This window comes from Callospermophilus lateralis, chromosome 5 (genome assembly GCF_048772815.1).
Source record: "Callospermophilus lateralis isolate mCalLat2 chromosome 5, mCalLat2.hap1, whole genome shotgun sequence".
Taxonomy (NCBI): domain Eukaryota; kingdom Metazoa; phylum Chordata; class Mammalia; order Rodentia; family Sciuridae; genus Callospermophilus; species Callospermophilus lateralis.
The window spans coordinates 103,067,499-103,092,457 of record NC_135309.1 but is presented as its reverse complement, the minus strand read 5'-3'; the positions used below and the strand labels follow the sequence as shown (position 1 = coordinate 103,092,457).

Genomic DNA, 24,959 nt, shown 5'->3' with positions numbered 1-24,959 from the left:
AAAGTACTTTCTTTTGTTATTGTATTTCCAAAATGATGTTACTATTTTTAAGGGCAGGAATGTGTCAATTTAAGACCAGATGCCTCAGGCAGTTATTTCTTATCATTAGTAGAAGACATGCTTTAAAGATTTTTCCCGTAATTCTGACATGTTTATGAGAAAATAAATATGAGCTTAACAGCTTTGCATTTCCCTAGACTCTAATGCAATAGTGGTATTATCACTGGAAAAAATGAAAATGTGGAGTGTAAATAACATTTAGATTCTGAGCATATTCATATATACATACAAGTTTGCATATGTTGTTTTTAACTCCTCAGAAAGTGATATAAACTTATTCTGTTATTGTTTTTTAAAATATGCTTTTACTTGTAGGTGGACATAATACCTTATTTTATTATTTATATGTGGTGTTGAGGATCAAACCCAAGGCCCCTTATGTACTAGGCGAGTGCTTTACCACTGAGCCAGGACCCCAGCCACTGTTCTGTTATTCTTTTTTTTAAAAAAAAAAAGAAAAAAAACATTTATTTTTTAGGTGTAGATGGATACAACATAATGCCTTTATTTGTATGTGATGCTGAGGATGGAACCTGGGTCCCGCGAATGCTAGATGAGCGCTCTACTGCTAAGCCACAATCACAGCCCAGTGTTCTGTTATTCTTAATGACATCTCTTGGCATTCTCACATCTCATACAAACCCCCAAAAGGGATAGTGAATGGGTTGAGTATAAGTGACTATGAGTGTTGGGAATATCAGTGACATTTATGCTCTTTTCCAGTTGTGCTTTGCACTCTGACCAGGTTATAGCTGGAATTTGATTGTGGGGGGATGGATTCCTTGATTAGCAACACAGTCTCTTCAGTTCCTTTTCCCCAAATTAGACCCATTTTCATTACCATCAGTGTGAGTTTCCAAAGCCATTTAATTCACATAGAGAGGTGATATAATTTAGACAACATCAGTGTGAATTTTTTTTGTCTTTAGTCTTTTTGATGTTGATGAAGGAATGAAATAGAAAAATATTAATTACACCATGGCTAATTAATTTTTTCATCTGTGTGCTTTTGATTCAGAGACAAATGGGAATATTTTTAGGCTTATGGGAATTGCTCATTTATGTTTCTTATTTTCATTTTTAACAATATAGTTCTGTTTTATTTTAATACAGGTACAGTCTGACAATTTGGGCTGGAAAAAATGATAACTATTCCATTGAAGATTTACTTTATATTCGAGACCATTTTAATAAAAGTCAAGTTTTCTATGACATTTTGGAACCACAAAACCATGAATTTAAACAGGCCATTGGAATCAAATTTACTCTCTAAGAAGAACATCTTCTAAATTATTTTCTGTTTTGGTTTCATAATCCTCTGCTTTGGTCTGAATTAATTGCCATATCATGATTATAGGCTTGTGCTCAGTTTTTCTAATCAAAAAGTGCTTATTATATGCTTACTCTGTTAGACATATGTCCTTGTAATACTTCATTTACATAAGAGATTTGAGAAGAAGAGACTTCAGTGGGCTTAGTATAATAATAATTTACCAAATGTTTTCCAAGCTAGATTGTAAATTCCTTCACAGCAGGGTACATACATCTGTATCCTTTGCTCTGCCTGGCATGGTCCTGAACAAGGCATTCAGAAAAATATGTTGCTTCTTTGATTTAGTAAAATTTGATTTACCAGAGAATGTCCTAAGGTATAATTTGCCTTTTGTTAATCAATTATTTTTTTCTTCTAGAAAATCAATTAGTTTTCTATAGAGAAAAAAAGAGTTTTGGTTTTGAATGCAGACAGATTTTCTTTACAGCCCATTTTTGTCCTTTACTAGCCACAGACTTTGGGCAATTTTAATGACATCAACTCTCACCTTCCTCATCCATAAAGTGGGGAGTAAATTGAGCATTCTCTCAGAAAGTTGTGAGGATTAAATGAGACTCACATTACACAGACATCTAACTCAATGCCTATCACACAGTTAATGCCCTACAGATAGTTTCTTTAAACAAAAAAAGACAACTTATGATTATATACATTATAGATAGATGGTTCTAAAAGATACAACACAAAACACTGTAGACATATACTTAAATAGTTATAGTATTTCTACTTTAATATTCATCTCTAGTTGAGCACAGTGCTATTTGTCATATAATACCTAAAATTTCATTTTCTGTGGTTGTTTGCCAAAAAGTGAAAGGTGCAATTTCATATTAAAATTTTTACAATTGTAATAAAATTTTTTTAATTACAGTAAAAATTTTGTTTTCTACAATGACATACATTAATTACTTTTGTAATCACAAAGACTTGACTTAATAAATAAACTGCATTTTGATGAAATTTGAAATAAAATTTATTTGTCCAGAAGGAATTGCTACTTGATTATCTTACCCTTGATAATATTTTTAAATATTAATATTATAATTCCTTTATATTGAGAAATCTATAAGCAGAATGTCACTTAGATTAAGATGTAAAGGTGTTCTTAGGAACAAAAAACACCTAAGGGAGTTATAAAATGTATTCTGTTAAAGTAAATTTTGAATGACTATCCATATGGGAAAAAAAACCTTGAATCCCTACTTCACACCATACATGAGTAATTTGAGATCTTAGGCCTAAATGTGAAAGCTAAAACTATAAAGCATTTAAAAGAGAATAAGAATATTTTTGTGACTTTGGAGTAGGCAAAAGATTTTTTTTTTTTTTGCTTTTGTTTTTAAGAACCAGAAAGCACTAACCAGGAAAGAAAAAAATGATAAATGAACTTTATCAAATTTTAAAACTTCTCATCAAAAAACCACCATTGACACATACCTGACAGGGCTTATATTTAGAATATATGAAAAATTCCTGTAAACTCATAAGAAAAAGCCAAAAAAACTAATTAGAAATGAAAAAAGACTTGAAAAGATGCTTCACAAAAGAAGATAGTCAAATGGCCAAAAGAATATGAAAAGGTTCACAATCGCATTATTCATCCAGTAAAGGCAAATTTAAACCACAATGGAATACCAATATATACCAAGGAGAAGGGCTATTTTTTTTTTTGTACCAGAGATTGAACCCAGGGCATTAACCACTGAGCCACATCCCCAGCCACGTTTTATTATTATTTTATTTTGAGATGGGGTCTCTCAAAGTTGCTGATGGCCTCACCACGTTGCTGAGGCTGGCTTTGAACTTGCTATCCTCCTGCCTCAGCCTAGGGAGCTGCTGGGATTATAGGCTTGTGACACCCTGCTTTGCAGAAAGGCTAAGAATGTTAATGAGGACCAATGGTGCATTGTAGGAAAGAAGGGAAAGCAGTTTGGCAGCTTCTTATAAAGACAGTATCTATACCCAGGGCCCAGCCATTCTCACCATAGCATAAATTCAAGAGGAAAGAGCTCATATGTGTGCATAAAAAGATCTCTACAAGAATTTTCATGGGGTTGGGGCTCTACCTCAATGGTACAGTGCTTGCCTTGCACATGTGAGACATGTGGGTTCTGTCCTCAGCACCACATAAAAATATTGTGTCAATCTACAACTAAAAAAAAATTTTAAAAAGAATGTTCACAACAACTATATTCTTAGCCAAAAATAAACTAGAAACAACCAACTTTCCATCAATTAGAAGATTGCTAAATGGCAAAATTACTAAAAATGTTTGAACTACTGATACGTAAAACAAAAAGGGCAAATATTAAAAACATGCAAAAGGAACAGTTTTCCTGAGCCACGTAGTATAAGCATCCATTTATATGAAGTTCAAGAAGAGCCCAAACCAGTATATTGGGATAGAAGTCAGAACAGTGGTTACCCATGGGCATGGGTAGGTTATTTTCTAAGATGAGGCATATGGGAATGTTTTGGGGTTGATGAAAATGTTCTGTATCTTGTTCTTGTGGTTATTTCAATGTGTATGTAGTCAAAAAATTATTGAATTGTACATTTTACTGTATGTAAATTATATATATGAATTTCATGTGGAAAGATGTTACAATTTATATTGGCAGGTTGTAAAAGAATATTATAGTATCATACTATTTATGTAAAGTTGTATGTATTTATATTTATAGAAAAATTTTGGAAAGAAGTTCAAACACTAAAATAGGTAAATGGTTAAGTATTAACTATTTGTCCCTTCTCTAGTTCTCCAGTCTAACGTATTGAGATCCCAAAGCCTCCAAATGCTATTGCCCAAGACTGGCAGAGCAACCCTAACCCTAACTCTGATAAGAGATTCATTCAGTTGTTCAAAAATTCAGAATGACTAACTTATGCTATGTGCATGATTTTAGTCAGTTATTTCCCTGATGTGACCAAAAGACCTGACAAGAATAATTAGAGGAGAAAAAGTCTACTTTAGGACTCACAGTTTCAGAAGTCTTAGACCATCACCTGCCAACTTTTTTTCCTTGGCCACCCAAGGTGAGGCAGAATATCATGGCAGAAGAGTATAGGGGAGGAAAGCAGCTAGGAACATGACGTCAGGAAACAGAGCGAGCTCCTGTCTTCAGGGACAGAATATACACCCCAAGTCACGCCCTCAATGACCCGCCTCCTCCAGCCATACCCTACTTGTGGACATTCACCACCCAGTTAATCCCTACTAGGTACTAATGCACTAATTAGGATAAAACTCTCATAACTGAATCATTTTGCATCGTCTCATATGTGAGCTTTTGGGGAACATCTAAAATATCTAAACCATAAGAGCATATATGAGTATATCACAATTAATTTTGTAGAACTATTACACACCAATTTAAAAATAATAATAGAAGGAAGATCAATAGAGCAGAGAAAGGGAATCAGGGGAGGGGGTGAGTGAGCAAGGTATTAAAATAGAACAAATGATGTTATATGCATTTATGAATATGTCAAAATGAATTCCACTGTTATATATGAATATAATGAACTAATAAAAAATTAAAGAAAAGCACAGTTGATTTTGGCCCTGTAAGAGTGATAGAATTGCTAATTATTCAAATATGTACTAATTTATCCAGTGGGAAATTATTAAAAGTAATTTGGAACAGTTTGTTTATTTGCTTATTTGCTAAGATTTTGGTTCTTTGCACACACACACACATACACCCATATTTAATTGGATATTTAGTGAATATATAGAAAAATGCTCTCTAACTTCATTAACTAAGATGTAAGTCTACCTAGTAGGAGCTTATAACCTACTTATAGTCATACAGTCATGAATCAATGCAAGAAAAATGACAGTAGTGTAAAGAAATCTTTCTATAGAAAATGAGAAGATAATGAATAAGTGGAGCCAAGAACAGCTGATAATGAGATCTTCAAGTAGTAGGGAGGGATCCTAGGGAGCTCTGGGGCCCTCAGCAGCAGGAGCTCAGGGTATAGTGTTGGAGTGGCCCAATCAATGTTAGCCTTCTACTTGCTGTAATTACTTCTCTCCCCTCTTTATACCCATCATCCTTTGGTCTGGGCACCAGTCACCTGTTTTATTTTTTAAATGAGAATCCCATGAATCCTCCCAGCTCAGTAGGAACTCTGAGGAAGGAAGGAAACAGGTTCCTACCCTAAGGAGCTTATGTTCTAATAGGGAGAGAGAGAGAGATGTGAATGATGAGTTGCACACTTGCTAAAACTCCTCAGATAGATCCTGGGGGTGGTGAGAGCCTGAAGGAGACAGCAGGGAGGGCACACTTGGGCTGTGTGTTGAAAGATGAATTGGGTTCACTCATAGGAAGGGCCTTGCAGTCGGAGGGGGCACACCAGCCAGTGGGGAAGATACTGATCTGACATAGACATTTTAAAAAATTACCTGTGGGATACTAGACTCTGAGACAGGGCCTGCATTCCTTTTCTGTACTAAACTTTGCATCTTTTGTCTTAGGCAGTGGGAGGCATTGCACATTTTTTTTTAATATTTATTTTTTAGTTGTAGTTGGACACAATACCTTTATTTATTTTTATGTGGTGCTGAGGATTGAACCCAGGGCCTCACACGTGCTAGGTGAACGCTCTACTCCTGAGCCACAACCCCAGCCCCTCCACCCCAGCCCTGCACCTTTTAAGTAGAGAAAGGTTATAATCACTTTTGAGTGTTAGAAAAGTGATCAGAGTGACAGAGGAGGAGAGAGACAAATTAGGAGACTCAGGATTCTCAAAGTGAGAGAAGATGAAGGGCAGAATTATGATGGAAGCAGAGGGGGATGGAGAAGCTCAACAGATAGAGGAAAGGCTAAAAAGGAAGAATTCTACAAAGTTTAAAACTAGTCAGATGAGTATGGGGGAGAGGGAGGGGTCTAGCGTTTTTAGGTTGGATGTCAGAAGATCAGGTGATGCCACTGACCCAAACAGAAAAGAGGCCAGGTGTGGTTTTGTTTCTCAGTAGCTCACTGATTTTTCTACTTCATACCAACTTTGGGGAGAGGGGGAGTGAAAACTCCATCTGCCTGATTCTGAACTTATCTTCCATTTTAAGAAAGATTTTTCTAAAAAAATTAATCATCAGTTTTTTAAAGACCATCTTCCCTGCTCTCCCCACTGTGTATATACTTCTCGCCCCCTAAGTAATTTTTACTTTACTACCTATTTAAATTATTTCATAATTATTGTGGTTTGGACATGAGGTGTCCCCCAAAGCTCATGGATGAGTAGATGCAGGGACATTCAGAGGTGACTGTATCAGATTAATTTAGTGATTAATCCATTGGATGAATTAATGATTTGAATGGATTAATAGGTGGTACTGTAGGCTGACAGGGAAGTAGGTCATGGGGTCATGGACTTGGGGACTATATTATGTCTGGCTTCTTGTACTTTAAAGCTGTCTCCGCTTCCTGGCTGTCATAAACTGAGCAGCTTTCCTGCACCATGCCTTTCATCTTGATGTTCTGCCTCATCTTGGGCCCAGAGCAATGGAATCATCTGACCATGGACTGAACCTCTAAACCATGAACCAAAATAAGTTTTTCATCTTCTAAGTTGTTCTTGTCAGGTCTTTTGGTCAAAGCACTGAAAAGTTGATTAACACAGTAATTTCAATAAAGCTACCCACATGGTCCCATGATTGGAGTGGAAAGAAAGCAGGCAGGCTAGAGGGGCTCCCAGCCTCCAGTCCTCTTAAGGAGATTGCTTATGTTCCTGTCTTGCTAGAAGTACCAGTTGGACTAACCTGGTGACTGAACTGTCCTGGATCTGGTGCTGCAAAAGCTTCAATAAGGTTAGTCATTGTCCCTTTCTTCTTAATCCCTTCTGTGGAATGAAAGAATAACAGTTTTGGAAATTTAATTGAAATTTTGTTTGTGAAAGTCTGTTGCTACTTTTGTCAATTCAAGGGCCAATTAAAACAACAACAACAAATGCTTTGGATGTGTAGGTGTAGCTCAGTGGTAGACTTGCCTAGCATGCATGATGCCCAAAAACGTCCCCATACGGTAAAAAATAAAAAAGAAACAGCAAACCAGCCAACCTCTGTGTTAGAGTAGAGGGCTTGTGCTCTTCACAGAAACTGTTGAGCTCTACTTCCAAGCTGGGGCTCCTTCAAGGATTCTTCCATGACTTCCCCAGACAGACGTGGACTTCTTCTGCTGCTGACAGTTTTGTGCAGGGACTGATAGTTGAAAAAGTTTCTGGTGATGTGCCCCAACCCTGCGGGTTCTGAGGACTTGAGGATGGTGTCTTAATGGGGTTGTGATAGTTCACGTTTACTACAGGACATGATAATATAAGGGTGCCCCTGTGTGTGCCTCAGATTCCATCCACATTCCTTCTATCTCTGATTTTGTAGTTCTGAGGATCACTCCAACTAACACCATGACCCCGTTTTGAAAGGAATCCAGAGTGAGTAGTGGAACTATCGTTATGTCCTTTGGTGGAAGTGTTTTTCCCTTGGATGCCAAAGGAAATTTCTTTTCAAATTGACAGAAAGCCCCTTTGAATTGAAATATTTTGCCTGGCAATCAAAATTTGTGCCACTATAATCAACACTTAATAAACACAAAAATATAGCTAAAAAGTGTTGTGGGTGATTGAAATCCCAAAATCTATTTTTGACAATTAGTTTTCAACTTGTCCCAACTTTACATAATGCTATTAATAAGCAAAGGCTATCTCAAAGAACCTTCTGGTTGAAAGGACATTATAGAATCTCTTTTGCCAAATATCTGATCAATATCCTCTCTGCTTATTTCTAGAAATGGCAGTTAACATCTTTCTAGAACAGGCTTTTCCATAGAAAGAGAGTTTTTAGTAGCTACAAGGGAACTGAAGTGTTTCTGTAACTTCATTTTCTGGTCCTAGTTTGTTTTTATCTGGAGGATTCTGGACTAAGTCAATCATCAGTCCTTAGAGTATTGTAGGCCAACATGCTCATTTCAATTGAGTCCTTTAATCTATAGGCTAAGCAACACTAATTATTCAACCTATTTAAAACATTTTCAGGGTAGGTGATGGTGCACACCTATGATCCCAGCAACTTCAGAGGCTGAGACAGGAGGATCAGAAGCTCAAGGTCAGCCTCAGCAATTTAAGGTGTTCCTAAACAACTTAGTGATTTGCTCTCTCTCTCTCTCTCTCTCTCTCTCTCTCTCTCTATATATATATATATATATATATATATATATATATATATATAAAGAAGTTGGGGGCTGGGGAGGTGGCTCTGTAGTAACCTCAGTTGTAAAGTACCCTGGATTAAATCTCTAGTACTAAACAAAAAACAAAAACAAAACAAAACACAAAAAAAGGTGCCTTTTCCATCTTTTTCATTTTCTTATGTATATACTTTGGTTTAAGATTTGGTATCTAGAATTAAAACCACTGTTTCAGATATGACCTATGAGTGCAGAATCAGTAGAAGGCACTGATTAATCTTTTAATAACATAGTCTTATCCCTGTTGGCAATCCCAACATACTTGAATTATATTAAGCTAGGAATTAAATAAGTGTCATATTTTTCCCTCATTAATTGTCAATCATCTTAATCTTATGCAACTGATTTTCAAAACCCAAACATATGAGATCCATGACTGTTAAGCTTTTAGGCTATTGGTTTTGTTCCAGTGTTCTAGCCAATTAAGGTTCTTTAAATTTTTGTTGTTGTTGTTGTTAATGTTGTTAATTGCAACATTAACTATTCTTTCCAGTTTGTTTGTTTGTTTTTTCTTTTCCTACCTTTTAAGAATTGAAGACATTCTGTATCCGAGGCAGAATGTTTGTAATGCTAGCAACTCGGGAGGCTGAGGCAGGAGACCATAAGCTAGCCTCGACAATTTAGTGAGACCCTGTCTCAAAACTTAAAAAAAAAAAAAAAAAAAAAAAAAAAAGATTGATAATACAGCTGAGTGGTAGAACACCTTTGGGTTCTATTTCTAGTACTGCAAAAAACAACAAAACAAACAAACAAACTGTAGAAGTGGGCTGGGGTTGTAGCTCCAGTGAGCGCTTGCTCAGCACATGTGAGGCACTGGGTTCAATCCTTAGCACCACATAGAAATAAATAAATAAAGGTATTGTATCCATCTACAACTAAAAAAAAAAAAAAAGAAAGAAAGAAAGAAAGAAACTATAGACATTCAAAGAAGGTACACAATATAAGGAGTTCTGGCACCAAAGAAGGCTATATAAACTCAAATGTTAATCTATTAAGAATTATGACTTCTCATTGGGCTAGACCCTTCTTGTTTTAATAATGTAGGTTTTGAGTTGGGCACAGTGATGTGCCTTTAGTTCCAGCTATTTGGGAGGCTGAGGTAGGAGTATTGCTTGAGCCCAGGAATTTGAAGTCAGCCTGGGTAACACACAGCAAGACCCATTTAAAAAATAAGTTTTATTATTATTATTCAGGTAAGAGTATCAACAAGACCCTAGGATGTCAAAGCATCAGGAAATAAAAAAATTTTAAAACCTGAGGAATATACTTCTCATCACCCTCACTAGTTCATTCTCTCTCAAGTAAGCCATATGGGAATCAAATTGGATGCACATTGTCAACACCTGTCTCAGTAACTGGGACTGCCCGATGTCCTCTACTGTACAATTTTCACCATTAGTGTCAGCTACATTCTTGGAAGTACCAGTCCCAAGAGACTGAAAATGGTACCTGTAAAACTAGTAAATGAAGTACCATCAGAATTTAACATGAAATCATACTTACATAAATCTAAAAATATAATTTAAAATAGATCTTCCACAACACACACACACACACAAGCACACACACACACACTGCAAATATCTGCACATTGGTACTCACAGTATATATTCCACTTAATGGAGTGAAAAGTCCCATGGGATCACTTTACAATTGGACTCCAACAATCTCAGCACCTATAATGTTCTGAAGATGGCTAGCAGGTGAAAAATTCTTCCAAATATGGCCCCAAATTTTTAATCCCATAAAAATTTTGTCATTTTCTTGATTTTGTATTTCTTCAAAGTAACATGTGGCTGTTTCCATTGAAATTTGTAGAAATATTTATTATTAGTATTTAATAAATAAATAAAAATCAGCAATAGTCAAAATGATATTTTAAATTTTTATTGATACCATTTTGTTTATGAACTAATCTACTTACATATTAATTTAAACTGTATCCCTACAACTTGAACACAAGCATTTTTCTTGACATTAACTCACAAAAAACATTTACCTACTTAAGAACCTCTGGTGCAATTTTAAGTTCTGAATAAAAAAATATTTCTAATGTGATGAATATTAATTTTTTCAAAACATCAAATGAAAAACCTCCCATTACTTTTTAAAATAAGAGCCACAAGACATAAATAATCACTATGTACATTACAACTTGCTTTTGTCAAATTACCAAGAAGAGCATCATGCCAATTGTTAAGATCTCCCCCATTACAGAATGCAAAGAAATAATATTGTATATGACAATATTCTGGTTAGTACACTCAGGTTTTGTATAGTTTGGTTTATTCTGTTTTAGAATTGCTAGAAAGAAGTAAGTAATCTTTGTATAAACACCATACTTTAAAGTTATGTAGATAATGTAGTCATTTTTAAATATTTTATAATAGTAGCATTTATCTTTTTAGAAGTTATGCACAGGTCCTAAAATACTACGTGATTAGAATGTCACACTGAGGTTATCCTTATGTATCTTTATTATATGAATGTCTAATAACTGCATATTGAAATTAAAAGATATTGCTTAATATTGACCAAATATTTAACACATTTTGTCATTAAGTTTCTACTGGCTTTCTTAATTTTAAGTTTACCTAAACTAATCTAATAATTGGCCTTTCTTTTTTAAAATGAAGCAAGCATTTAGTTTCTGTTTGTGATAAATGTCAACCTTTTATTTTTTCTTGTTGGTTGTTTTTTTTTTCTTTTTGGAAGACAAGTATATTTTGATGTAATTTAGGAAGAATGCTTTTTTAATTCTGTATTATCTTGTTATTGGAAACCTGTAGATGCTACTTCCAAAAATAACAGGAATTAAAAGATGTGGTACAAGAATAATACCATAAGACAGCAGTGTATATAAGGTTGTTTAAAAACAACCAAAGCAAAATAAAAAGCACACAAAAAACTTGGCATAGGTTATTGGTAGCTTGTAAAATCCCTGACCCTGCCAGTTTGATACTGATTTAGCTGACACCAGGAATACGGGTGGCCTATTTTAACTATAGTGTTTTGACCTTTTAAATTTTTAAATTAACTCTTAACCTACCTGCAGTCAACATTTTTTTTTTTTTTCAGAATTTGATCTTTCTTTCTTTGTAGCTTGGGTTGTTTGAAGTTAGAACATTTTAGAGCTGTCATTTTCTTTTATGCTTTTTGCATTGTGGAAAATCACCACCTTATTTGTTGACATGAAATGGTAAATAATTATGACTTGAAAACATTGTTTCCTAATAAAAACATTTCTGAAATTTTTTTTTAAAAATCTTCAAAATATTGTGACCTTTCTTTGCTCATTTTTGTTTAAATGGAAAACCTGGACCACATGAAGGCTGATAAATATTGGAAGCTTTGAGAAAAATAGCTTTCATTTTGTTTGAGAGAATTCCCTTAGCAGAAGCTATACAATATGCATGTGTTCACAGTGCTTAATTCAAAACATATAATATTTTAGTCTACCTAACCACAATGGGCTAACCAATTACAAGACTTAAAAGGATGGACATTTAAGCTTTCTTTTCTAGGTGTGTATTTCTCTGACACAGACATCTGAAGACAATGTGTTTTGTAGCCTTCTCTTAAAAATTTACCAATTGCTTAATTTGTTCTGTTTGCAAAGACTGTCTCCTTAACAACATTTTTTTACTTTTTAATTCTTTAGGGAAAATAGGAACTGTTGGCATAAGCACTTTTTGACCACAAGAAAGAAGGCTGCAAATCCTATTGTTGACATTGATATCTGAGATGGGAGGGTGAGGATTTACATTTAAGGGTGGCAGAAACCCAGGCCTGGTCTGCATAATATTGTGATCTAAAGGGAAAGCTCCAGAACCCCGCCTTTCTAAAACTGCATGATTTCTCCTGCTCAGGGGCCCTGGGGGGATGGTCTCTGACAATTCTTTGGAGCCTGACAACAGTGAAGGAGATGGCGAGAGGATCTTCTTTTTTCCTGTAAATGCTTTGCCATCTTCTAAAGTTGGTGGAATAAGGCCTTCTGAGAGCTGGGAATCAGAGCTGTAGTGATTCGCCCCTGAGTTTCTTTTTTGAACTATGCTTCTCAAGGTGGAGGTAAATATCGTCTGGTTAGGGTCTGGGTCCTGGTCAACAGGAATTTCAGCGCATGGCTGATTGCCATCTGGAAACAGAGATTGATAATTTATTTCATCATATGACATCTTCCTTGAACCAGCCTGATCAAAGGTTCTGAGCAAATGCGCAGTATCTTTTACATCAATGCTTTGGTGCCTTGTGATGAATCGCTTAGAAAGTGCCAGCCCATTGGTTTTGGAGGAGAATTCTTCCTCTGGTGTAATATCCAGGAACTCCTCTTGCAAGGAGGCCACTCTGTTCTGGTGCTTTAATAACGGGGTACTTTTGATCCAGGCTGGACCCTGGGATAGCTTGGGCCCATTAGGGGACACTGCAGGCTTCCTCACAGGGGAACCTGGTTCCCAGGTATCATCACTGCTTCCGCAGGCCTCCCCATCTTTAAAGCCAAAAAGCGTCAGTTCAGTTTCAGAAAAATGTGAAAGTTGCGATGAGGCTGTTTTGATGTCTATCTCGGAAGGAGTGGTGCAGGTGGCTGGGGAATGACACCCATCGATATCTGCAGGAGGCACATTTAGGTACTGTTTAGTAGTGTGCCTCCCAGAGGGTGATTTTGCAGTGGTTATAATGATGACCTCTTTCCCCTTTGCCTTGCAAGCACTAAGGAGAACTTTCAGGGTCTCCCTGTCTTCTGCATTTATTGCATAAACAAGAGCTGAGTAACCAGAATGGTCTTGCAAGCTGAGGTCAGCCCCGCTCTTTAGGAGCAAAGAAACAACTTCTGGACCAGCTTTTTCTAAGCAAGCGTGCATCAGGGCAGTTTTCCCAGATTTGTCCTGTATATTGGGATCAGCACTGTTTTCTAACAGGTACTTCACCATTTTGGCTTTACTGACACTCTGGTGATCGACATGTTTGGTCTTACAAGCAATCATTAAAGGCGTTTCCCCGCGGTCATTGCTCTCATTGATGTAGGCACCACCTTCTAGCAAAAGTCTTGTGAGGCGAAGTCGGCTCTGATGGACTGCTTTGATCAAGGAATTTCCATCACTTGAAATTTCTGTACCTTCATCCATCTTCAAAAGTCAGAAATCAATAGCTGGTTATCAAAGAAGATGAAGACCAAAAGATTAGTGGGAATCAACGTCCCAATTTACATTCATTTTGTCACTCACAATTTCTGAAATAGGTATAAAGGGGACATACATTGGATTATGCTATTAACAGATGCAGAGAAAAATCATGAATTGCAAAGTAAATTTTAGAAAAGAAATGACCTTTAGGGAATTACAAACTAAAATGTATTTTTGAAGTCATCCTTGAATATTTATGATGGAATGCCAACATGTTATTCCCTGAAGCTCACTTTAAATAATAATCCACTTATTTTTTTACCTGTGAAAAATATTTTTAAAATTATTTTTAGTTGTAAATGGACACAATAGCTTTATTTCTGTGGTGCTGAGGATCGAACCCAGAGTCTCACACATGCTAGGCAAGCACTCTACCACTAAGCTACAGCCCAGGCCTGTGGAAAAAAACATACATACATATATATAATTTTTTGGTACTGAGGATTAATCTCAGGGGCACTCAACCACTGAGCCACATACATCCCAGCCCTATTTTGTATTTTATTTATTAAAATATTTATTCTTAAGTTTTAGGTGGACACACTATCTTTATTTTACATTTATGTGGTACTGAGAATCGAACCCAGTGCCTCATGCATGCTAGGCAAGCATCTACCACTGAGCCACGACCCCAGTCCTTATTTTGTGTTTTATTTAGAGACAGGATCTCACTGAGTTGCTTAGGGCCTCACTGTTGCTAAGGCTGGCTTTGAACTCGAAATCCTTCTGCCTTTGCCTCATGAGGCACTAGAATTACAAGCATGCGCCACAGCGCCTGGCAGTGAAAAATATTTTTAAATGAATAATAGTAAAAAGTAAATTTAAGTAAAAATGCCAACGTTCTGTATAATTGCAATTGAATCAACTAAAATATAGCACGTTTATAGTAGCTTAATGTAAAAGCTCTAATATTAAATTACTTAAACATGCTCTTAAATAATGCAAGTGATACTAGATTTTCAATTTGAAAGGCATTTTTATGTTTTGTTAGGTGATGAAAAATTATTTGGTCTACAAAACTTTAAGAGAGCTGACATGATGTCTGAAATTCACACTAAGCTAGCAATGGTGAGCGTGATTGTACATTTTTATTGATTCCATTATTTAAATTATATGCTGACTAGACTATGGCATTATTAACAATTTCTGGGTTAAAATTTTTTTGTTCTAGTTAGTTATTCATGACAGCAAAATGCATTTTGACACATTGTACACAAATGGAGCACAACTTCTCCTTCCTGTGGCTGAACATGATGCAGAGTCAGACCAGTAGTGTAATCATACATGTATATAGGGTAATAATGTCCACCTCATTCCACCATCTTTCCCATCCCCATCCCTCTGCCCCTCCCCCATTCCCCTCTGCACAATCCAAAGTTTGGGTTAAATTTTAACAGTAGTTCATTTGCTCTAAAAAGGTCTTATAGGCAAGAAACTTGAAAGGAGCCCTGGAAGCTTGGTAGACTTAAAAAAAAAATCATTGAAACTAAAAAAGATTTATATTTAATTTATTTAAATATTTTAAATTCAAACTCCTTCAATAGATCACTTTAGTCGGGGGTAATAATATGTCTTCATTAAGGCTAAGGGAAATTTTGTTTTTTATTGATATTTAGATGTAAAATGGATGTTTATATGATATTTAAATCTAATTTAATAGGGTAGTTTTTAGAAATTGAGAACTGTTATTTATACTAATCATTGACTTTTCTTCCCCGCCCAGGACTGGGGATTGAAGGATTGAACTGAGAGCCTTGCACATGTTAGGCAAATGCCCTATTACTGACCTACATCCCCAAACTTTTTATTTTGTTTTGAGATGGAGTCTTGGTCAGTTGCCCAGGTTGGCCTTGAACATGTGATATAATAGCCTCAATATAAAGGAAAGACAGAGAGAGCAGAAAATAAAAAGAAAAGAAAAATATAGACATGCACAGAAATTAATTCAATTGTTAGGTGTCTATAAGCTCTTACATGTACTGGGTACTGAGATGCAAAGACACAAGCCTACCCTGAGGAGTTCACAATCTTTGGAAAATACTGCATAGCTGGATTATTGTATAAACAGCTGGCTACAGGAAGAATCACGACAACACAACAGCTTTAACAACTCTGAAACAAAGGGGGCTTCACAGAAGCCAGCCCTGAATCTGTGTCAGATAGGGCTGTGGGTGCAGCTGGGTAGTAGAGTGCTTGCCTAGCAATCCCCAACACTGCAAAGAAAATAAAAATTAAAATAAAAAACAAAGAATTTGGCAGTCAGACAAAAGAGAAAGAGAGAACTAGAGAACACTGTATGCAAAGACCCAGAGGCATACCACAGTAGTTATGAATTACAAAACAAACTCTGTTTACACAGATATAACCAAATTGAGGGAAATACTTTAGCAGATGGTTAGAGTTAGGGTTAATATGGCAGAACACACACAATTTTGCTTCTTCCTGACCAATCCCCACCGCACCACAAAATGAAAGAATTACGCCCCCCACCCCCAAAAGATAGAGGGAAAATGAAAGAAGGGTGTTAGGTCGGTGGCAGCGGGTGAAAGGCTTAAACAAAGGGGACAGTGACATTTTGGAAGCTAGTAAGCTGGTAAGCCAGTAGCAACTGACTATCAACCTGAGAAAGCTGGGCCTTGAGTCAGCAACGATAAAGATAAAACTGAGAACTAACTCCACACACACCGCAGAATCCTGAAGGCAGTAGCCAGAAGCTTTAGAACTGGGGTGACGATAGTGATGAAAAATTCACGGAAAGTAAGGAGGGCCAGGTGAAAAGCTGTTAGAGAAGTCTTGGGTCCTTGCTGCTGGAAGTGTGATCTCACCTCAGACCAGCAGCAAAAAGCTTACTAGCCAGCAGATCTCAGACTCAGGCCCGAGCTACTGCATCAGCACCTACCTCTTCACTAGATCCCATGTGATTTGTGTGCACAGGAAGCACTGTCTTAGGTGGTTCCCACAACTCCAAGTCACTCGCAGTAGACCAGTGCCGCTCTCCCATTCTGGATGTCCAGAATGTTAGGGAGAACTTGACACAGGTACTGCCATTTTGAAACATATCCTTCATCTTCGAACAAGAGTCACCTCCCAGTTACTCCAACTAAACCCCCAGACAATACTCTGTTATCTTGGTTCGACCTGAAACAATGACCACTTCAACAATGAGACCACAAGACCAACAGTGAGACCACAAGCATCCTTTCCTGACAACCCCCTAGCAACAGCCTAAATGCAAAATTTCTCCCACTCTCTCAAGTCCCTATAATGACCCCAGGCTATAAGCAGAAGTTGGAAGACGGGTCTCAGTCTCCACTGGATCCCTTCCGCAGGTTTGTCCCTAATAAACCTGCTACTATTGGGACACCTCTCCCCTCTCTTTCCTTCATTTGGTTCTTTCCTTACACAGAGGTGTGCTGAAATGGTGAAAGCAGATTTCTGGGTTGGAGACACTAGGCATATTTGAGAACAACAACAGAAAACCGGGAATAAGTGTTTCACTTATTGACCACTGCCTGGGGGACCCCCCAGCTCAGTTTCAAGAAGGCCGGAAGCCATCCCTTACCCCTGCTATACTCTTCTCTCAAGAGTTGGATCTGCTAGAGACAACATCTAGGCAGGTTCCCCTACATGCCACCAGATAATCCCACAGTGAAGCTTACACGTGACAAGCCTCACCTGTGTGCTCAAAAACAAACCAAAGTGCCTCCTACATTGAAGACAGACATCAGAGTAAAAGAAATAAGCAACTTGGAGGAAATAGATGTTAGGAAAATGAAAATTTCAAAACTCATTATCCTCACATGAACAAGATATTGTAACTGCATTATAAGAATAAAATCGTATAAAAAAAAGAATATGAGATTCCATAAAAAAAGTTCTCAAAAAGCAAAAACATGACACAGATCTGGGAAATTCAACAGAAAAGCTGGATGAGAAGGCTGATAAGATCTCTAAAGTATCTCTTACTAGACAAAGGCCACGAAAATACACATTGGAGAAAAGATAGCTTATTCAATAAATGGTGCTGGGAAAACTGGAAGTCCAAACGCAGCAAAATGAAATTAAACCCCTATCTCTCACCACGCACAAAACTCAAATCAAAGTGGATCAAGGACCAAGGAATTAGACCAGAGACCCTGCACCTAACAGAGGAAAATGTAGGTTCAAATCTTCATCATGTCAGATTAGGTCCTGACTTCCTTAATCAGACTTCTAAAGCGCAAGAAATAAAATCAAGAATCAACAAATGGGATGGATTCAAACTAAAAAGCTTCTTCTCAGCAAAAGAAACAATCAATGAGGTGAAGAGAGCAAATTTTTACCACACACACATCAGATAGAGAGCACTGATCTCCAGGATTTATAAAGAACTCAAAAAACTTAATACCAAAAAATATAAACAACCCAATCAGTAAATACACTAAGGAGCTGAACAGACACTTCTCCGAAGAAGAAATACAATCAATCAACAAATATATGAAAAAATGTTCAACATCTCTAGCAATTAGAGAAATGCAAATCAAAACTACTCTAAGATTTCATTTCATGGCAGTCAGAATGGCAGTTATCAAGAATACAAGCAACAATAAGTGTTGGCAAGGATATGGGAGAAAAGGCACATTCATTCATTGCTGATAGCAACCAATCTGGAAAGCTGTATGGAGATTCCTTAGAAAACTTGGAATGGAACCACTATTTGACCCAGCTACCCTCTCCTCAGTCTATACCCTAAAGAATTAAAAACAGCATACTATAGTAACACGGCTACTTCAGTATTTATAGCAGCAAATTCACAATGGCTAAACTGTGGAAGCAACATAAATGCCCTCCAATAGATGAATGGATGAAGAAACTGTGGTATATATACACAATGGAATATTACTTGGCATTAAAAGAGAATGAAATTATGGCATTTTCAGGTAAATGGATGGAGTTGGAGAACATCATGCTAAGTAAGCCAATCACCAAAAACCAAAGGCCGAATTTTCTCTCTGATAAGAGGATTCTGATCCATAATGGAGAGAGGAGGCATGGGGGTAGGAAAGATGGCAGAATGAAAAGGGCCTCATTAACCTAGGTACATGTATGACTGCACAAATGGTGTAACTCTACATCATATACAACCAGAGAAATGAAAAGTTGTGCTCCATTTGTGCACAATGAAATGAAATGCATTCTGCTGTCATATATAACTAATTAGAAAAAAAATTTAAATGTTAATTAAAAAATACTTTTAATTAGAAAAAAATTTTTAAATTATTGACAGTTGATTGCATGAAAGGTCTGTGTAAATTTAAGACAAAAAAAAAGTCAAAGAGAAAAAAAAATCTTTAAAATAGTCAAACAAAATGAATAGAGGGGGGAAGACAATTAGAGGACCAGACCAGGAACTTCAACATTCAAATAATGGAAGTTGCAGAAAGAAAAAAATACTGGAGGGCAGAGGTAGGAGCATAGGAGAGAAAATCATCAACGAGATCAACAAAAATTTCTAGGTCCAAGGAACATGAATGACCAAATTGAAAGGGCACAATTAGAGCATCCCACAATAAATGAAAGCCAACCATACTTATAAAACCTGGTTGTAAATTTCTAAAACAGAGAAGATTCCACAGGTTTAGAGGTAGGGTTCAGGGACTGTGGTAATAAGTTTCATACTTAAGGATCCAGCATTACTATAGTTTCACATCTACCAATAATAACGATGAAAACAATGGAGGAATAGCTTTAAAATTCTGAAGGAAAATGAACCTGTTTCAAATTCTATATTTAGCTACGCCATTGGACAAGAACTAGGACAAACTCTCAAAAATTTACTGGAGGATGTAATTGACAAAGATGAAATAGTGAAACAAGGAAAAAGGAGAGCACGAGACACCAAGGACTAGAGATCTTCAGGGAGGAAAGGCACCCACCCCCCAGGAAAATGCTGAAGGGAAATGTTGGGATAATGGGTACCAAAGATACCCTCTCTAAGATCACTTGGCCATTTCTCCATCTGTTAGCAGAGGACCAAATCCCAGGGGGAGCCGGCTCTCAGTTCTTGTCTTTGCTTGCTGTGTCCCAACCACGTCTCTGTTCTCCCTTCTACATTTGTCTTCTGTGGCAACGATGGTGCTCATTTCATCTCTGGTGGGCTTCAGAGGAGAAAGACTGAACAGCCCATTCATTCCCTTTAGATACCAGTACTGGTCTACACTGTGCCCTGCCAGCGGCCCTGTAATGGTGAGCCCCACGCTTCCCAGGACCCCATTCACTCTTGACCTTGCCTACAGGAGCTCTTGCAAGCACACATGGACGCTCAGCCAGACCGAGATGCAGAGACTGCCCAATTTATCTTCTGAGAGCTGCCATCATATATTGCAATATTGCTCTTTCCTGATTTGTATAATTTTGTGCTTGCCACCCAGGTTTTTTTTTAAAGATACAATTATTTAACTTACAGATCATTTATAAGTAGGAAACAAAAATGAAAGCAAAAGGAATGATAAACATAAAAGTTAAGAGAAAATGATCTGCAGTATGGAGATTCCTGGGAAAGCTGGGAATGGAACCACCATTTGACCCAGCTATTGCCCTTCTCGGACTATTCCCTGAAGACCTCAAAAGAGCGTACTACAGGGATACTGCCACATCGATGTTCATAGCAGCACAATTCACAATAGCTAGACTGTGGAACCAACCCCGATGCCCCTCAATAGATGAATGGATAAAAAAAATGTGGCATTTATACACAATGGAGTACTACGCAGCACTAAGAAATGACAAAATCATGGAATTTGCAGGGAAATGGATGGCACTAGAGCAGATTATGCTAAGTGAAGCTAGCCAATCCCTAAAAAACAAATGCCAAATGTCTTCTTTGATATAATGAGAGCAACCAAGAACAGAGCAGGGAGGAAGAGCAGGAGGAAAAGATTAACATTAAGCAGAGTCATGAAGTGGGAGGGAAAGGGAGAGAAAAGGGAAATTGCTTGGAAATGAAAGGAGACCCTCATAGTTATGCAAAATTACATATAAGAGTTTGTGAGGGGAATGGGAAAAAAATAAGAAGAGAAATGAATTACAATAGATGGGGTAGAGAGAGAAGAGGGGAGGGGAGGGGAGGGGGGATAGTAGAGGATAGGAAAGGTAGCAGAATACAACAGTTACTATTATGGTATTATGTAAAAATGTGGATGTGTAACCGATGTGATTCTGAAATCGTTGTAATGTTTTGAATAAAAAAAAAAAAGAAAAAAAAAAGAATGGGAAGTTATACTCCATGTATGTATGATATGTCAAAATACACTCTACTTTCATTTGTATCTAAAAAGAACAAATAAAAACTTGTTAAAAAAAGAAAAAAATAAAAAAATAAAATAAATAAAAAAAAAAAAAAAGAGAAAATTATCTTTGGGTTGGGGTCAGGAGAACAATGCAATTGGGAAGAGACACTCAGAGGCCTCTAAGATTCAAGTCATATTCTCTTTCTGAACCTTGGTGCTATGTATAGGGGTGTAATTTTATCAGTAGTATTTAAATAGTACCTATTTCATATACTCTTTCGTATGTCACTCTTATCTATTTATTGTAAAATAAAACATGCATACAGAAAAGAGCATAGCATACATGTAAAATTTACAGAGTCGGACGAGGTCTTCTTTTTGCAACATAATTCATGATATTATCAAAAGTATTTTTGCACAAACTTTCCATTGCTGTTGCCATGACTAAGCTCCTGAAAGGAAGCATTCTGAAGAATAAACTTGTTCCTCTCCACTTTGGTATCATTCGTAATGCAAACAAAGAACAACTCTCAATAAATATATATGTAAACACAACAAAAGTAAACGTTTTTATTTTATGTCCTCATTGTCACATGCTATAAGAGCTATTCCAGAGATAAACATACCTGCGACTCAGGAACATAGGAATTTAGAATCCACTAGTAGCTTGGCTTCCAACTCAAAGGTCTATTCTAAAGCAAAACATTTGAAAAGAGCCATGGTGAGAAAGCCATCATAAAAGAGACTTCTTTTAGTATTTTTCATTTATAAATGCATTTAATACAGCAAAGAAATTTAGAGAAGTGAGTTGGAACATAACATCAAAAATAGAAATCACCTAGTAACTACAATACAATAATAGATGCAGTAATGGTCATTTTTTAAAATCTTTGGAAAAAAAGTAGCATTTAAGAAACATTGAAATATGAACAAGTTGCCAGGTACCATATATTAATATTATACTTTCATATAGGGCAATATGCTTTCTATTTGGGAAATCTTGCTTTGGATTTTTGTTGTTTTAAACTCTCATAAGAACCTATCCTCAAGTAAAGGCCTTTGTCCACAACACTAAATCTGAACACTTCCCTTCAGAACTTTTCTTTCACTAAGGTTGGTGTCAAGAGGTTCCAGGAGAAAGGGAGCTGGCAATATTGGCAACCTGGATCCCTGAGTGGGGCAGTGTCCACTTCAGTCCTGTGGAAAGCAGGATACTGTGGGCTGCAGGGTCTTAAAAAAGCAAATCAATGGCATCAAGTGGCTGCCTAAGTTACTGTCATAAATACAATGGTAGATCCTCTCCCTCAAGGGCTGGAGGGCTGGCTAGCAAAAACAACTCCATGAGGTTTACTCTTCCTTCGTTATGACGACTTTTGTTTTTCTTTCTAAGAGACAGGCCTCGCTATATTGTCCAGGCTGGCCCTGAACTCCTGGGCTCAAGCGATCCTCCAGCCTCCATCTCCCAAGATCCATATCACTGCAGCTGGCTATAATGACTTTTAAAGTCACTTGGTTTGCTTACTTTTTAACATTTAGTAGGACAATTCTGAACATTAAATTTTTCAGAGAAAAAAAGCCATGGATATTTTATTCTTTAAATGTATAGTACATATTTGAGTCCCTAGGGTCACATTTTGTAATCAGTATCTTACTGGAATAATCTCCTATCTTTAGGCCTTCATCCTCTTTCAAGTGTTTTTTTTTTTTTTTAACCTTTCCTTATCTATCTGTATATCCAAAGTGCTGTTATTTCTGATATTTAAGTCTGACTTATTTTTCATAGAGCTAAATTTACTTTTGATTAAGACCATTTCTCTTGCCTAGAATGTTCTTTTCTCCTGTCTGAGAGAAACATCCTGCCTGAGCACCCAGAGCTGAAATATTAAAATTCAGTCAACTTCTTCATTATATGTAGTGTCTAAGCAATCCCCCAGTTCAGTTTTACTTTCCACACAGAAAACAGTCCAACTGGAAGAAGTTCAGACTCGCAGGCCCAGGTTTCAATCCTGACACACCTACTTATGAGCTATCTGTCCTGGTAAAGGCTCAGTCTATCAGAGTGTTGGGTTCTTCCTTGTAAGGTGCATCTGCCATAGACATGCTGGGACATGCTGGGACTAACTAAGTTGTTGGCCATAAGGAATAGCAGCCATTGAACTGCTTAGACATGTCTGCTTGCAATTGATAAAGAGCTGTAAGGGGCACTAGCCATAGGCATGCTTAGCAATGACTGGTTACATATGATAGGGAGTACAGCTCCACAAGCACGTGCAAAGAACACGCCCAGTTGCAATTACATCACCTCACTGGACATAACCAATGGACGTTGACTTTCACTGGGCATAACCAATCACCAAGGTACACCACCAACATGAAACTATACTTAAATTGCTGGTCCTGCCACATTGAAGAGTTTTGCTCCAAGACATCAGTGAGACTGGCCACCTTGCCGTCCATCCCTGGACTGACTCCACCGTTTCCTGACGTCTAGCCATCGGCTAGAGAGAACCACCAGACAAGGACAACGTCTGCTCTTTGACTAAGAGAAGTTGCGTGGCATTGGAGGTATTTGGGGGCTCATGGTTGCCCTAGGATTGTGTGATTTGCTTACAGTGTTTAATTAATGTGCTTTGAATGCTAGTTGGGGTACTCCAGCACACCCAATGAGTTTTGCATTAATTGTTTATTTTTGATGATTGGTGTGACTGAATATATGCTTGTATTTAAAGATAATCCACCTCTGAATGATTATTACTAGTGCTGCTCATGACATTCCCCTATGGAATGACACTCATAATATTCCATGTGGATGAAACATGAAATCAGACAATGCTAGAAGACTCTCTTGTGCCTTCCTACTCACTACATCCTTCTTAAAATTTTTTATTTCAGGAATCTGGAGATGTAGCTCAGTGATAGAAAACTTTTCTAGCACAGGCGAGGTCCTGGGTTCAATCTTCAGCAGCACATACACAAACATTGTCTCATAATTCTGACTCCTTTTATTTTTATCACATCTCTAACCTGTAGCCTATTTAAGCAACAAATAAAATATACTGAAAAATGCTTTTTCAGAATCGGTAAATAATATTTTGTAAACATAAGTGGAATATAATCAGTGAGAAATGGAAGGAACATATCCTTTAAGTGCATTTTCTTTATAATTTCTAAATCCTATAATTTCAGCATTATTATAAGACCTTAATGATTAAACAGTTGCACAAACTTATTTTTATTTTAAAGTTAGAATGTCTTTAACATCCCATTACAATTCATCATGGCATTTTATCACAATCTTTCAGTATCTCTCTCTACACTCAAGATCCCACCAAAATTAGAACTACTTGGTTAATTTTTTAAAAAGAGATATATATATTCTCAAGAACAAAGAAAATTAGAGGGGACGAATCATCAGATAAGTAATTTCAAATAAGCTCTGGAAGAGAGCCGAGCTGGTGGAATGGCAGATAGTTGCAAAATAAAGAGCCAGGGGAGGAGGCCCAAAGAGAAGGGAGCCCAGCCCGCCCATGAACAGGGCCAATGAAGCTGAGCACTCAGAGATTCCAAGCATTGCAGAAAGTGGCAGGGAGGCACAGGACTGAAGATGAGAAGACAGTTGAAAATCTGCAGACAGAGTACCTGGACCTCCAGCTATTTCACCCTGTCCCAAGTAGCAGACAACTAACTGCAAGAAAACAAAGACTGATAACCTGAACAAACTGATCAGAAAGGCTCTGAACTTGAAGGCAGCAAGCTGAAAATGTGGATAAAGCGAGAATCTGTAGGCTGAATGTTGAGATCCCCAGTTCTCTGCCTGCCCTGCTACCAGGAGACTGGAAGCCAGGAAGAAAGAAAATTGTTGCATTTTAAAATT

General features: G+C 37.1%; 2 protein-coding genes across 3 annotated transcripts in view; one reads left to right on the top strand and one right to left on the bottom strand.

Annotated features, from left to right (window-relative positions):
- Fam151b (family with sequence similarity 151 member B) overlaps nucleotides 1-2,384 on the top strand; it is a 30,822-nt gene extending 28,438 nt beyond the window's left edge. For both annotated transcript variants that reach the window (XM_076857075.1, XM_076857074.1), the window contains one exon: nucleotides 1,174-2,384. In XM_076857075.1, the coding sequence (XP_076713190.1) occupies nucleotides 1,174-1,333 (160 nt within the window). In that variant the 3' untranslated portion in view covers nucleotides 1,334-2,384. The remainder of the gene's footprint in view (nucleotides 1-1,173) is intronic.
- A 9,831-nt stretch (nucleotides 2,385-12,215) lies between these two features.
- Ankrd34b (ankyrin repeat domain 34B) lies at nucleotides 12,216-13,760 on the bottom strand. The gene has a single exon (XM_076856060.1). It carries the CDS (start codon nucleotides 13,758-13,760, stop codon nucleotides 12,216-12,218), a length of 1,545 nt encoding a protein of 514 aa, XP_076712175.1.
- Between the last annotated feature and the right edge of the window lie 11,199 nt (nucleotides 13,761-24,959).

What these genes read in the sequence shown, in the direction of transcription:
- Ankrd34b (XM_076856060.1), bottom strand. Translation starts at nt 13,760, where the DNA reads ATGGATGAAGGTACAGAAATTTCAAGTGATGGAAATTCCTTGATCAAA.